Genomic DNA, 14998 nt, shown 5'->3' with positions numbered 1-14998 from the left:
GAGAGCATCAGTTGTAAAGTAGTGAAGAGGTAGAGTTACAGGTATACAGTGAATAACAGCTCTATTTGAGTAATGTTCTAATCCAGGCTCTCATCAGGACCGCCTCAGGAAAGGAAGACCAATAGTTACCTGTGTTGCCCAGGATAAGTTCAGATATCAGAAATCCCACAGGTCAGTGCAGTGTTCTATAGCTTTTAAATGGACATGGCAAAAGTCATGGGACTAGTCATAATACTAGCTCACATCCCATGAAATGTGGTGTGTCAGTGTACATGGAGGCCAAAAATGTGTTAATCAAATGGAAACATTCTTTTTCACGATTCTTCAAAGTTGCCCTGGTTTCCTATGAAGCACCTTTACACCCCTGGAATCCCCTCAGGCAGCTTCATGATGAGCCTCCTGGGATGCTTTTATTCTGAAGATCATAAATATATTCTGAGATCTTGTTAGTGAGGAAGCGCTTGTGGAAGAAAATATTTGTTTTAATTCAAAAGTTCTGGAAATAATTATATCAAGGCATCAACTTTAACAGCCTACATTCATTTATTCATAGTTAGATAGATTTTAAGCACTTCTTTAGTTTAGATCATTCAAACCACTTCAGAATGTGGATTAAGATGCATTTAAAACAAATACAAATCCAATCAACTGAAAAAAACACTTAGGTCTTAATTCTTGTCTTCGAATTAACCTTTAAATGTCAGTCCTGACACTGTAAGTATGCTTGCTTTGGTTTCACACAACAAAGACTCCAATTCCCAGCATGCACCCATACCGGACTTTCCTGACACTGCTTTTTCACTTGATGCTGCAGCTGATCTCCTAGCTTATGATTGCACTCACCTGGTCTATTTAGTATAAATACCCCTCTGTTTCAGTAGCTCTTTGCCAAATATTGAATGTAGTTTTCTAGCTCTACTATGACTTTTTTTTTGTTTGTTTTTGCCTTTTTTTTTTGATAAATTTTGTATTTGGTATCTGCGAATGTCTGTCCATGGTTTGGTCTGTGATACGTTAAAAAATCAATTATAAAAAGAAAGAATATATAAAAAAATACAGATTAAGATTTCTTATCTTAATCAGTTTTTAAATAAAATATTAAAATAAAAGTAACATGTATTTGATGATGGATGAACCAAAAGAAAGGCTCCAACTTTCCATGGAAAGTTAAGTTTCTGCCAGACAGCGACAAAACAGAAAATCATATATCATATAAAAATAAAGGTGCCAGTCACCCAGTTGCATGCAATTTTGTTTCACACTGGTCTGTTTTACTGTATCACAGTTATAAAAATGACCCTTGCTATGAATTCTAAAATTAAAACATAAAACATAACAATACTGATAAGAAATTAAAAATAGGGAAAAGGTTTAAATTCATATACACTTAAAAAAAAAAATATATATATATATATATATAATTCATCTAAAAGCTAAAACAGTCACAGGCTTTCTGATGGTGATCAGAAATGAAAAGTTTCCAAAAGACCATCTAAAACTGTATGATGAAACTGGCACTCATCAGAAATGCCCCAGGAAAGGAAGAGCAAGAGTTTCCTCTGTTGTACAGGATTAGTTCATCAGAGTTACCAGCCTGTGAAACTGCAAGTTACTGTAAAATCACCCCAGATATTGTATTTTGATATTTTGGTTTGTTTAACACTTTTTTAAATAACTACATGATTTCTTATACAGTATTCCTTCATATTCTGGATCACTTCACTATTCATTTACTATTTAGGAAAAAATAATAAACATTCTGTCCTTACCCAGCGCTGTGTTCCTCTCCTCCAGAAACTCCACCCTCACGATCTGATTGGCAGGCGGCGCATCCTCCAGCTTGTCTATGAGAGCCGTCACCAGGTCCTCGTAGTTGCCAGGGTAGATGCCCAAGTGATCTCCAGGCAGGTATTTCAGACTCTCGTGGTTGTTGGCGTGGAGCTGGATGTATATGGTGCATCGGCTGAAGTGGAAGGGAGAGAAAGGGGGAGGGGCTTATGAGACAAAAGCACTAAATAATTGCAGACGCGGTAATGGATTACAACTACTAACCCGCAGTGGACGAGTGTTTTTGGAAAGCTGTTTTCTCTGATTTCCGTACTTGTGCTCTCTGAGTGGAGTGCGCTGAGAGCCGGCGGCCGGTGGAGTGCTCTCCCGGCAGATGAACACGGGAAAAAAGTGCTATTCTAACGCTACCACACCTCTGCTCAGTGTCAAGAGACCAAGCTTCTGAATGTGGGGAGAATAATAACTCAGTTCCTGATGAAGCAGAACGGCCTACACATCTCTAAAGATCCGAGCAAGACTGGAATTAACCAAACTTAGGCCTGTCAAAATAATTACATTATTGACTTATTCGTTCAATAAACGTGCATGACCTCATTCATATAATAATCGTGATATCGTCCATTGTGTTTGCACTTACAAAATGCAAAAGACAGAGACACATGGAGAAAATGAACTCAAAACTTACCTTTATCAGGAATTTTTTTTTTTTTTTAATCAAAAATCAACTTTAGTGTCTCTTAGGTTCTTGTTGCCTTTGGCAGGGGTGTCCAAACTTCGGCCCGCGGGCCATTTGCGGCCCGTTCTCTTTTTTGGAGCGGCCCGCGAGATATTTTAGAAATAGAATGAAAGTTGACCCGCTGTTAAGCAGGTTTTTATAATGTGAGATTCAAAGTTTGAACGCTAGGTGTCAGAAACGGGCCAAAGAGTCTAAAAGCGGAGAGGGTGCGCATTTCTAGCACAGAAAAACGGGCCAAAGAGTCTAAAAGCGGAGAGAGTGCACATTTCTAGCGCAAGAAACGGGGCAAAGAGTCTAAAAGCGGAGAGAGTGCGCATTTCTAGCGCAGAAAAACGGGGCAAAGAGTCAAAAGCGGAGAGGGTACGCATTTCAAGTGCAAGAAACGGGCCAAAGAGTCTAAAAGCGGAGAGAGTGCGCATTTCTAGCGCAGAAAAACGGGGCAAAGAGTCTAAAAGCGGAGAGAGTGCACATTTCTAGCGCAAGAAACGGGCCAAAGAGTCTAAAAGCGGAGAGGGTGCGCATTTCTAGTGCAAGAAACGGGCCAAAGAGTCTAAAAGCGGAGAGAGTGCGCATTTCTAGCGCAGAAAAACGGGGCAAAGAGTCTAAAAGCGGAGAGAGTGCACATTTCTAGCGCAAGAAACGGGCCAAAGAGTCTAAAAGCGGAGAGGGTGCGCATTTCTAGCGCAGAAAAACGGCAAAAGAGTCTAAAAGTTGCCGTAATTAAGGAGTTTAATATTAAGAGACATCATGAAATTAAAAAATAAAAAAATCTTAGTTTACACAACACGGTCAAAGATAAAGATAGTAAGTCAAGTAAAATGGTGTGTAAATGAAAGTAATCAGGAAAATGTATTATTTAAAGTGGTATATTTCATTATTTGTTTTATTACAGAGTCTGTGGCCCGTGACTTCAAATATATTTCTCCTTCTGGCCCCCAACAAAAAAAGTTTGGACACCCCTGCCTTGAGGCAAAGTCTTTATATCGGTCCAACGCGGGCCAGCTGGGACAGACCGGGGCTGTATGTCATTGTGTGGCAGACCCACGATTGCCCTGCCTCTGCACTTTGCAATGTGTATATATATACAGTTGTGGTCAAAAGTTTACATACACTTGTAAAAAAACATAATGTTATGGCTGTCTTGAGTTTTCAATAAGTTCTACAACTCTTATTTTTCTGTGATAGAGTGATCGGAACACATACATGTTTGTCACAAAAAACAGTCATAAAATTTGGTTCTTTCATAAATTTATTATGGGTCTGCTGAAAATGTCACCAAATCTGCTGGGTCAAAAATATACATACAGCAACATTAGTATTTGGTTACATGTCCCTTGGCCATTTTCACGGCAACTAGGCGCTTTTGGTAGCCATCCACAAGCTCCTGGCAAGCTTCAGGTCGAATGTTTGACCACTCTTCTTGACAGAATTGGTGCAGTTCAGCTAAATGTGATGGTTTTCTTGCATGAACCCGTTTCTTTAGCACTGTCCACATGTTCTCAATGGGGTTTAAGTCAGGACTTTTGGAAGGCCATTCTAAAACCTTAATTCTAGCCTGGTTTAGCCATTCCTTTACCACTTTTGATGTGTGTTTTGGGTCATTGTCTTGTTGGAACACCCAACTGCGCCCAAGACCCAACCTTCGGGCTGATGGTTTTAAGTTTTCCTGCAGAATTTGGAGGTAATCCTCCTTCTTCATTATCCCATTTACTTTCTGCAAAGAACCAGTTCCACTGGCAGCAAAACATCCCCAGAGCATAATACTACCACCACCATGCTTGACAGTAGGCATGGTGTTCCTGGGATTAAAGGCCTCACCTTTTCTCCTCCAAACATATTGCTGGGTGTTGTGGCCAAACAGCTCAATTTTTGTTTCGTCTGACCAGAGAACTTTCCTCCAGAAGGTTTTATCTTTGTCCATGTGATCAGCAGCAAACTTCAGCCGAGTCTTAAGGTGCCTTTTCTGGAGCAAGGGCTTCTTTCTTGCACGGCAGCCTCTCAGTCCATGGCGATGTAAAACACGCTTGACTGTGGAGACTGACACCTGTGTTCCATCAGCTTCCAAATCCTTGCAGACCTGCTTCTTGGTGATTCTTGGTTGACTCTTGACCATCCTGACCAATCTCCTCTCGGCAGCATGTGATAGCTTGCGTTTTCTTCCTGATCGTGGCAGTGACACAACTGTTCCATGCACTTTATACTTGCGTATAATTGTCTGCACAGTTGCTCTTGGGACCTGTAGCTGCTTTGAAATGGCTCCAAGTGACTTCCCTGACTTGTTCAAGTCAATAATTCGCTTTTTCAGATCCACACTGAGTTCCTTTGACTTTCCCATTGTAGCTTTTGTAGCTGAGTCTAATCACTGGGTCAAATGAGCCCTATTTAAATGGGCTCATGAGAAGTCAACAGCTGTAGTCAATCAGAATCACTTACAAGAAGTGAAGAGGCCATGACATGAAGCTAATTTGATTGACACAACTCGCTACATCACCAAAATTGACAAATTTTGTTGCTGTATGTATATTTTTGACCCAGCAGATTTGGTGACATTTTCAGCAGACCCATAATAAATTTACGAAAGAACCAAATTTTATGACTGTTTTTTGTGACAAACATGTATGTGTTCCGATCACTCTATCACAGAAAAATAAGAGTTGTAGAACTTATTGAAAACTCAAGACAGCCATAACATTATGTTTTTTACAAGTGTATGTAAACTTTTGACCACAACTGTATATATATATATATATATATATATATATATATATATATATATATATATATATATATAATATTTATGACTATAACCTACTTTAGTTCAAGGAATAAAAAGTTTATTGTCTTTAAAAGGGTGCGATTCCTTTATGATATTATGATATCATTATATAAGTGCCATTTAATGTTCTTAAAATGGCAACAATATCGTTTATCGCAATAATTCTGGGACAACATATTGTTTGCAAAAAAATTTTTATTGTGACAGGCCTAACCAAACTTCATAAGCTCTTCTGTTACTGAAACTCACTCCTGTTACTTTTTTTTTTAGAGTAACAGGAATATAAAAAAACAGGACTGAGTGCCAGTAACAGGACTGGGTTTCTATTAACAGGAATGATTTTTTTTTGTTGTCATAAATATCAATTATTTATTTTTATATTTATATATTTAGCTTAGAAACCTTGTAAAAATTAAAAAAAGTAAAGCTGCCTGAGTCTGAGCAGTACATGTTTTGAACAGTTAAATTCATGTGTTATTAGATTCAAATTATTATTAGATTCAATAATAATTCTATGCGAAAAAAAACTCACTCCTGTTACTTTGCATGTTTTGAGTAACAGGAATAAAAATAACAGGAATTAGTTTTTAGCATAGAATTTCCAAAAACATGTAAAATAGATAAAATAGCTAAATGGTGGATATGCTAATAGCATGAGGACACTGAGCAAATTCTATACATTTTTATCCAAAATTTGTTTTTTTTTAATAAACAAATAAGATCTAAAATTAATTTAAGTAACAGGAGTGAGTGTCGAGATTGAGATGGAGCTCCTCATAGTTAGAATAAGATCAAACATACAGAGAAACTAATGAGGGAACTTAATTTTGGTTTTGCCTTGATCTTCAGAAGAACCAGCTGATGATGTCACTTCCTGTTGTAGATGTGATGCAGATGTAGAATGTTCCAGATGTTTCAGATGATCAGGGTAATGTGTTACGGTAACAGGACTGAGTGAAACCCAGGGACACTAAACTAAAATGTGGTTTTATTTTATTTTAACATAAATATTATGGATTTATTATGAAAATAAAATATATATTTTTAAAGCATAGATGGGATTCAGAGCCACACAACAATGCAAATAAAAATACATTTCTGAAGAATTGTAATAATATAAATATTTTATGGTAAAGTTATGGTATAGGTTATGGTAAAGGTATGGTATAGTTATAAAGAGTGGGGACAGGTAGCAAATGCTATTTTTTATGATTCTAGGTAGTTTTTATTAATGTTTTTAATAACATATCTTATTTTTGCAATTAGGTCAATGTACAAGACACTTTGCTTAATAATAAAATGTATTTGTATTTGTTATTTTTTGTGCACATTTTTATATGTAATTTCCTAGGAACAGAAATGGCACCAATTTGGTGTATAAACAAAAGTGTATTTTTCTTTTTTTTTTGAGTGCATGTGCTCTCGACCCTGAATAGAGGTGTGGTAGTATTCGATTATCACCCTGAGCATGAAAATATACAGTGAGTGAAAATTAAAAAAGTGCTATTCTAGTTTAAACACACCCCTATTGACTATTCAGGGTCAATTGGAAGCTGCATTGCAGCATGGGCTACAATTTTACACCCTGCCTTGGCGCCTGCACTGATTAAATAGCAATAGTTCTTGTGAATGAATGCAAATATATGTGAATATATATACAACATATATACAACCATTCTGGCACCACCCCTCAATTGTCAATCCCTACCAGAGACCCACCCACTAGATCAGTTTAGTTATCCACCATTTCAGTCATTTTGAATTTTGAGAACCTCAGAAAGAACACAGCAGGATTAGTTAGCCAGCAGACTTTGTTTGAAGGAGGGATCTGTACCTACTGTCTGTGAGCAAGTCAGCAGATGAGGGAAACTCTTGTGCTTCTGTCGCAGTTAAGCAGGAACCAGCTTGTTTGTGTTTTGCCATGACACTAATGTGTCATAAACACTCAGTGAATACAGGAGGTGTGGCCAACAACAGCTTATTTGCATAAAAGTGACAGAGTCCTTCACTGCTCATTTTGAAAGGGAATTATTAAGTATTCTCTGATTTTGCTATTTATAGGTATATGTTTCAGAAACAAGAACATTGTTGTTTTATTCTATAAACTACAGACAACATTTCTCCTAAATTCCACATAAACATATTATAATTTAGAGCATTTATTTGCAGAAAATCAGAAATGGCTGAAATAACAAAAAAAAAAGAGCTTTCAGACCTCAAAAAATGCAAAGAAAACACGATCATATTCATAAAGTTTTAAGAGTTCAGAAATCAATATTTGGTGGAATAACCCTTGTTTTTAATCACAGTTTTCATGCATCTTGGCATCATGTTCTCCTCCACCAGTCTTACACACTGCTTTTGGATAACTTTATGCCTTTACTCCCGGTGCAGAAATTCAAGCAGTTCAGCTTGATTTAATGGCTTGTGATCATCCATCTTCCTCTTGATTATAATCCAGAGGTTTTCAATTTGGTATACTATATGTACAATACGTTAAATTTAAGGCTTGGGCTGTTGACATTACTTGGCAGCATTATGTAGCTTTTTGCCTTGTTTTTACCCTACATAGCCCTTTTATTAAATGTATAGCAGGCCTGAAATGCAGAAATGAATGTTAATTAACAAATTAAATGAATCTGAGCAGATAAAACATGAGATATCTTGGGATATCTTACTTTAATTATTATTATTATTATTGAAAACTGAACGATTTTGTCATCCTTCTGGCTTGTTATATGTAATCCTTAAGTATAATAATAAGCATGTCTGGAATAAATGGAGAGATTGATTGGCAGACACAAGCTGACAACACTAGATATCATCACTGCATGTGATTAAGACAGTGATAGGGGTCATCACCGATATGCATGGCTATATCTTTCTTAAACAGATTATTTCTGTTATTGTCAACAAGCTGATAATCAGGCATTCCTGCACAGTTTCTCCACATTTGATTGGTTTAAGATGAAGCTTCCCAACATACGGTAATTTTCTGATATCTATGCGCTGAGTGGTTTCGATCCAATGTTGCTCCAACAGACTTGAGGAATCTTAATCTTAAGCTTCGCTAATCTCTATAGGCTAATCTTAGCAGATCTTATGTAACAGAGTTGGAATTAACAGATCATATAATTAATGAGTTTCACCAAAATGGAACTATTATATATAAAAAGCGGTTAAAAGCATGTTTATTTTTGTAAAAGTTTATATTTTTGTAAAAAAGGTTAAAAACTAAAAAACTTTCCTGATACGGAGACATCTCACGCCGGTGGACCCGAAGCCGAAGCACAATCAGGCTAGGCTACTGGTAGAAACTTTAACAAAAGGGCATTAATAAGCAGCAGTTTAGAAATGTACCTAACTGATGATAATCATAGCAGCCCTGTAACAGATCATCTCCCTCCAAGCTTCTTAAACTTGCATCATTTGCTTTTAATACTACAACTTTATTCTTGTAATATTACGACTTTTCCTGGTAGACTGTATTTATTAAACCAGCCATGTTGCAGCACTGTTTGCGGTACGTAATATTAGGAGTGTGACGAGATCTCGTAGCACGAGAGCTTAAACCTGTCTCACGGGAAGAAAAAAATAACAGTAGGTGAGCTAAGCAGTAGTACAGTTAAAGAGCTCCGCGCGACAGTAGGTGAGCTCTGCAGTACAGTTAAAAAGCTCTGCGCGACAGTATGAGCTTCGCGGTACAGTTAAAGAGCTTCGTGCAACAGTAGGTGAGCTTTGCAGTACAGTTAAAAAGCGCCGTGCGACAGTATGAGCTTCGCCGTACAGTTAAAGAGCTTCGCGCGACAGTAGGTGAGCTTCGCGCGACAGTAGATGAGCTCCGCGGTACAGTTAAAAAGCTCTGCGCGACAGTATGAGCTTCGCGGTACAGTTAAAAAGCTCCGCGCGACAGTAGGTGAGCTCTGCAGTACAGTTAAAAAGCTCTGCGCAACAGTAGATGAGCTTCGCGGTACAGTTAAAGAGCTCCGCGCGACTGTAGGTGAACTCCACAGTACAGTTAAAAAGCTCTGCGCGACAGTATGAGCTTCGCGGTACAGTTAAAGAGCTCCGCGCGACAGTAGATGAGCTCCGCGGTACAGTTAAAGAGCTCCGTGGTACAGTTAAAGAGCTCCGCGCGACTGTAGGTGAACTCCACAGTACAGTTAAAGAGCTCCGCGCGACAGTATGAGCTTCGCGGTACAGTTAAAGAGCTACGCGCGACAGTAGGTGAGCTCTGCAGTACAGTTAAAAAGCTCTGCGCAACAGTAGATGAGCTTCGCGGTACAGTTAAAGAGCTCCGCGCGACAGTAGGTGAACTCCACAGTACAGTTAAAAAGCTCTGCGCGACAGTATGAGCTTCAACAGAGGTAACCCTTGCTCTTTCTTTCCTGGGGCAGTCCTGATGAGTGCCAGTTCCATCATAACATTTTTGATGGTCTTTGCGACTGCTTTTGAGGATACTTTCAAAGTTCTTGAACTTTTTTGGACTGACTGACCTTTATTTCTCAAAGTTGTTTTTTTGCTTTATTTAGTTGAGTAGTTCTTGCTTCTCATAATCTGGATTAGAACATTAATTAAATAGATTATTATTACTATTATTATACTACTCACTGTATACCTGTAAATCTACCTCTTCACTACTTTACTTTAACTGATGCTCTCAAACACTTTATTAAGAGAAAAAAAGCAAGTAATTAACTCTGGTACCACTTAAAAATAAGACTACCTTTATAAAGGGTTTATAAATGGTTTACAATTAGTTTATTAATGGTTAATAACTAGGTTGTAAAAGCCTTAAAAAACATTATTAATCAGTTATAACACATACATAGAAAGGGCAACAAAGACCAGTAGTTTATAAATGACTAAAAGAGTTAGTGGTGGAATTATTCAACTTAGGAGCTAAATGGTTAAACTGATGTTGACTAATGGAGACGAAAAAGTAAGTTGAGTATCTAACAAGATCTGGCAAACAACGGGTCTTTGTTTCCCTTACTACGTGTTATGTGTTATAACTGATTATTAATGATTTTTAAGGCATTTACAACCTAATTAATAACCATTAATAAACTAATTGTAAACCATTTATAAACTCTTCATAAAGGTAGTCTTATTTTAAAGTGGTGCCACTTAACTCTTGATGAGTTCAGCACAGCTGTTAACTGAAAGCCTGAATTCCAGGTGACTCTACCTCAAGCTGACTGAGAAAATCCAGCCAAAATTCATACTTTTTTTCATAATTTGGATGATTTTAGTATTAATCTACAATGCAGATTTTTTACTTATGTACTGTACATCCATTCCTGCATTTTAGACCTGTATCGCATGTGGATAAGCAACCAGCATTGACCAATATAATATATACAGTATATATCAGCAGGACAATGCTCGTCCACATGCTGTGTGGTGTATTAAACCTTTACAACTCCTTTTTTTAATGTGTTAAACACTATTTCTATAAGTGTAGCTCAGTAAATATGGGCCATAATCTAAGTCTAAGGGACCTATCGTACACCCTGCTCAAGGCACATTGATGCTCATTGCTATCTTACACCTCGTCAACAGTCTATTTTCACGCCTTGTGCCCGCACTGTTAAAATAGCGTTAGAGTTTAATAGAGGAATAAATCTACACTGATGATATGAGGTGTGGTGGTCTGGAAGTGAGGTGAGTTCAGGTAGTAAATTTCTGGCTTGGTGGTGGAAAACCAAACAGGAGCTCCACTGACTCATTAAAACTCTGACAACAGTCAACAGTCAACCATCAGAGTCCATTCCTATAGGTGCTCCCAACAAACTCCACAAACTCGATTTTTAAAAATGAGTACATGTCTTTTCTGTGTTTTGAGTCGCGCAAGGCATATTTTTTGCACCCTCATGATACCAATCCTGGTAACTTTTATCTTCTTATGATAAAACTTACTTTGATTTGACGCTTTGAAGGTTCTGTCTCATCAGGACTTTGGCGCCATACACCTTCTTCTTGTGGATGTTGTAGAGAGCTGAGGAATGAATAGAAAGAGCTGGGATTAGCCATCATAAGGCATCATAAGACATCATAAAGCATCATCAGGTATCAGCTACAGGGGTTGGACAACGAAACTGAAACACCTGGTTTTAGACCACAATAATTTATTGTGGTGTCGGACAGTTCTGGTGGAAACAGGAGAGTTGAGGTGCACATTGAATTCTGCCGTGATTTGATCAGCCGTGGTTTTATGTTTTTTTGGATCCAATCCGGGTTAGCACCCGAACATCCCTTTCAGACAGCTTCCTCTTACAGCGTCCACAGTTAATCCTGTTGGATGTGGTTGGTCCTTCTTGGTGGTATGCTGACATTACCCTGGATACCGTGGCTCTTGATGCATCACAAAGACTTGCTGTCTTGGTCACAGATGCTCCAGCAAGACAATTTGCTGCACCAACAATTTGTCCTCTTTTGAACTCTGGTATGTCACACATAATGTTGTGTGCATTGCAATATTTAGAGCAGAACTGTGCTCTTACCCTGATAATTGAACCTTCACACTCTTACTGCTGTTACTGGTGTAATAATGTGCAATTAATGAAGATTGGCCACCAGGCTGCTCCAATTTAGCCATGAAACCTCCCACACTAAAATGATGACAGTTTCTTTGTCCAACCCCTGTATATCTGCACTGCCACCCAGTCGTGGCCTGTAGAAGAATTGGAAGTGGCAGCCCGGCTCGCTGACGTTCCTCAGAGTTGAAAGGAAGGGTTGTAAACATGCTGCTCTCTGCAGATTTTCTGGCACGGCTTTGGCACCAGACGAACTACATTTTTCCAGTTATATAAAAACACGTTTTCTCATATTGTGTATGATTTTTGAATCACACTCGGGAGGCAGTGAAAGCCTTTATTGTAGGGCTGAGCCTTGAGAGCACGCGGGAGATAAAGAGCAGGTTTAAGCAGATTGCAGTATAATAGCAGAGGTTTTCAGGATGATGAATCACCGCGCGGAAGCGGCCTTGTTCCGCGGGCCATACTGTACCTTGCGTTAGCGCCGGAGCCTCGGCCGTGTACGTCACGCGGAACTTGCTCTTTTTCCAGCTGCGGTCGTTACTAATCAGCGAATCGTTCGCCTTCTCGATGTTCACGTCGTCTCCTACACAGAACACGTCGCAGGCAGCCTGAAAGAGAAGATCAGATTCTCACGTTTTGAGCCTAAAGCATGTTTTACACTCTTTAAGATGCATTATGTACTTTATACTTTATACAGTATACACATACTACAGCACATGCAGCAAAACTGTGCAAACATACACATGTATATCCATATATATATATATATATATATATATATATATATATATATATATATATATATATATATATATATATATATATATATGTATATACAGCTCTGAAAAAATAAGAGACCACTTACAAATGATGAGTTCCTTTGATTTTTAACAAATTGAAAACCTCTAGAATATACAGTAATCAAGAGAAAGATAAATGATCACAAGCCATCAAACCAAGCATAAAGGCATAAAGGCATAAAGTTATCCAAAAGCAGTGTGTAAGACTGGTGGAGGAGAACATGCCAAGATGCAAAAAAAAAAAACTGTAATTAAAAACTTTATGAATATAAACTTGGTTTCTTTGCTTTATTTGAGGTCTAAAAGCTCTCCATCTTTTTGTTGTTATTTCAGCCGTTTCTCATTTTCTGCAAATAAATGCTCTAAATTACAATATTTTTATTTGGAATTTGGGAGAAATGTTGTCTGTAGTTTATAGAACAAAACAACAATCATCTTTTCACTCAATTTACTCAAACATATACCAATAAATAGCAAAATCAGAGAAACTGATTTAGAAATTGAAGTGTTCTCTTAATTTTTTCTAGAGCTGTACATAGATACATTGTGGCAGATATGTAAACGACTACAGGTGTATAGTCTATTTAGACACTGGATCTTGCCATTTCAGGGCATTAAAAAAGCTTATAGAGGCTATTTTAGGGTAGTGTCCCTCCTGGTGAGAAACTGATGACTGGTAGATATGTCTCTATGATAGACTCAAAGACGTTTAGCCCAGTTAGAATACACTATATATCATTGGACAGAGGGAAGTAGGATGCTCATTATTTTCACAAATGTCTCACCATTAAGATTCATCCATCAGCCAGCCACCTTCACTTTTATCCTTATTTGCAATTGTATCATGACACAGAAACCTAAACTGTATCTATCATCTTTAGCAACAAATGTATGGAATATGGAGTTTGCTGGTTTGTGTGATGAGCTGGGGAGCCACTATAGCATAATAAAGCTTAGTATTCTTTAATATACTTTTTTTTGCACTAGGGTATCTAGGCTTTAGAATGGGCCACAGCTTATGAGTGTAGAGCTACAGGACCTCCAGCCATGGCCCCGCCCCTGTAGTGAAAATCATGAATCTGATTGGTTAGATTGTCCTACGACTTTTCTAATAGCCTCATTACTATACCCTTCAAACAATCAGTAGAAGAGTCACGTAGACACAAGGGGAGACAAGCCCTTTTAAAAAGCTTTGATTGGTTAGAACCACTGTCAGTCAGATAAGAGTCCTGTGGCAACTAAAAAAAATGCAGAATAATGCTTTGAATTAGTTGCTGTTTTTTTTTTTTATTTTAGTTATTTTATGAAATATGTGCTTAAAAAATGTACAATAACTATAATATACAGTGGTTGGACAATGAAACTGAAACACCTGTCTCATTTTAGTGTAGGATTTTAGGTTTCATGGCTAAATTGGAGCAGCCTGGTGGCCAATCTTCATTAATTGCACATTATTGCACCAGTAAGAGCAGAGTGTGAAGGTTCAATTAGCAGGGTAAGAGCACAGTTCTGCTCTAAATATTGCAATGCACACAACATTATGTGTGACATACCAGAGTTCAAAAGAGGACAAATTGTTGGTGCACGTCTTGCTGGAGCATCTGTGACCAAGACAGCAAGTCTTTGTGATGCATCAAGAGCCACGGTATCCAGGGTAATGTCAGCATACCACCAAGAAGGACCAACCACATCCAACAGGATTAACTGTGGATGCTGTAAGAGGAAGCTGTCTGAAAGGGATGTTCGGGTGCTAACCCGGATTGTATCCAAACAACATAAAACCACGGCTGAACAAATCACGACAGAATTCAATGTGCACCTCAACTCTCCTGTTTCCACCAGAACTGTCCGTCGAGACTACCAGGTGTTTCAGTTTCAGTCCAACCAGGTGTTTCAGTCCAACCCCTGTATATTTCCTGATTAAATCCTTTTAATCTATTGTCACCCCTTCTCTGAAGGGTTGGAAGGGCCTCACTGCACACCACTGACTTTTATCCATATAGCCGAGCTTTCTTTTCAACAGGTCTATAGAAGAATCGCTTGTTGCTGGATGAAAAATGACTCATTTAAGGCCACAAAGACCAGGTCATATCTCTATGTGTGTGTGTGCTACCTTAAAAACTTTCTTGGCCCAGGTTCTGAAGGACTCCTCCTGGCCGCAGAGTTCGTCTCCCTCGCCCATGCGGAGGATGCGCTCCCCCCCGAGCTCCTCGAACAGCGTGTCCACTGCGTGGGCAAAGGCGCAGAAGTGTGGGTAGGCCCGCGAGCCAAGGCCAAACACTGAGAACCTAGCCCAGGGAGAGAAGACAACAGTTACACACACACTCTCGCTGTCACACACACACACACACACACC

At 38.5% G+C, this 14998-nt stretch overlaps 1 protein-coding gene across 1 annotated transcript in view; it reads right to left on the bottom strand.

The window, feature by feature from the left end:
- nos1 (nitric oxide synthase 1 (neuronal)) overlaps positions 1-14998 on the bottom strand; it is a 108076-nt gene that overhangs the window by 20947 nt on the left and 72131 nt on the right. The window contains exons 18-21 of the mRNA XM_022667296.2: positions 14756-14930; positions 12312-12450; positions 11223-11301; positions 1770-1963 (exon numbers count right to left, since the gene is read on the bottom strand). Of these exons, the coding sequence (XP_022523017.2) occupies positions 1770-1963; positions 11223-11301; positions 12312-12450; positions 14756-14930 (587 nt within the window). The remainder of the gene's footprint in view (positions 1-1769; positions 1964-11222; positions 11302-12311; positions 12451-14755; positions 14931-14998) is intronic.

This window comes from Astyanax mexicanus, chromosome 22, assembly GCF_023375975.1.
Source record: "Astyanax mexicanus isolate ESR-SI-001 chromosome 22, AstMex3_surface, whole genome shotgun sequence".
NCBI lineage: Eukaryota > Metazoa > Chordata > Actinopteri > Characiformes > Acestrorhamphidae > Astyanax > Astyanax mexicanus.
Note: the sequence above shows the minus strand (reverse complement) of the source record. Positions and strands in the feature narration are given on the sequence as shown.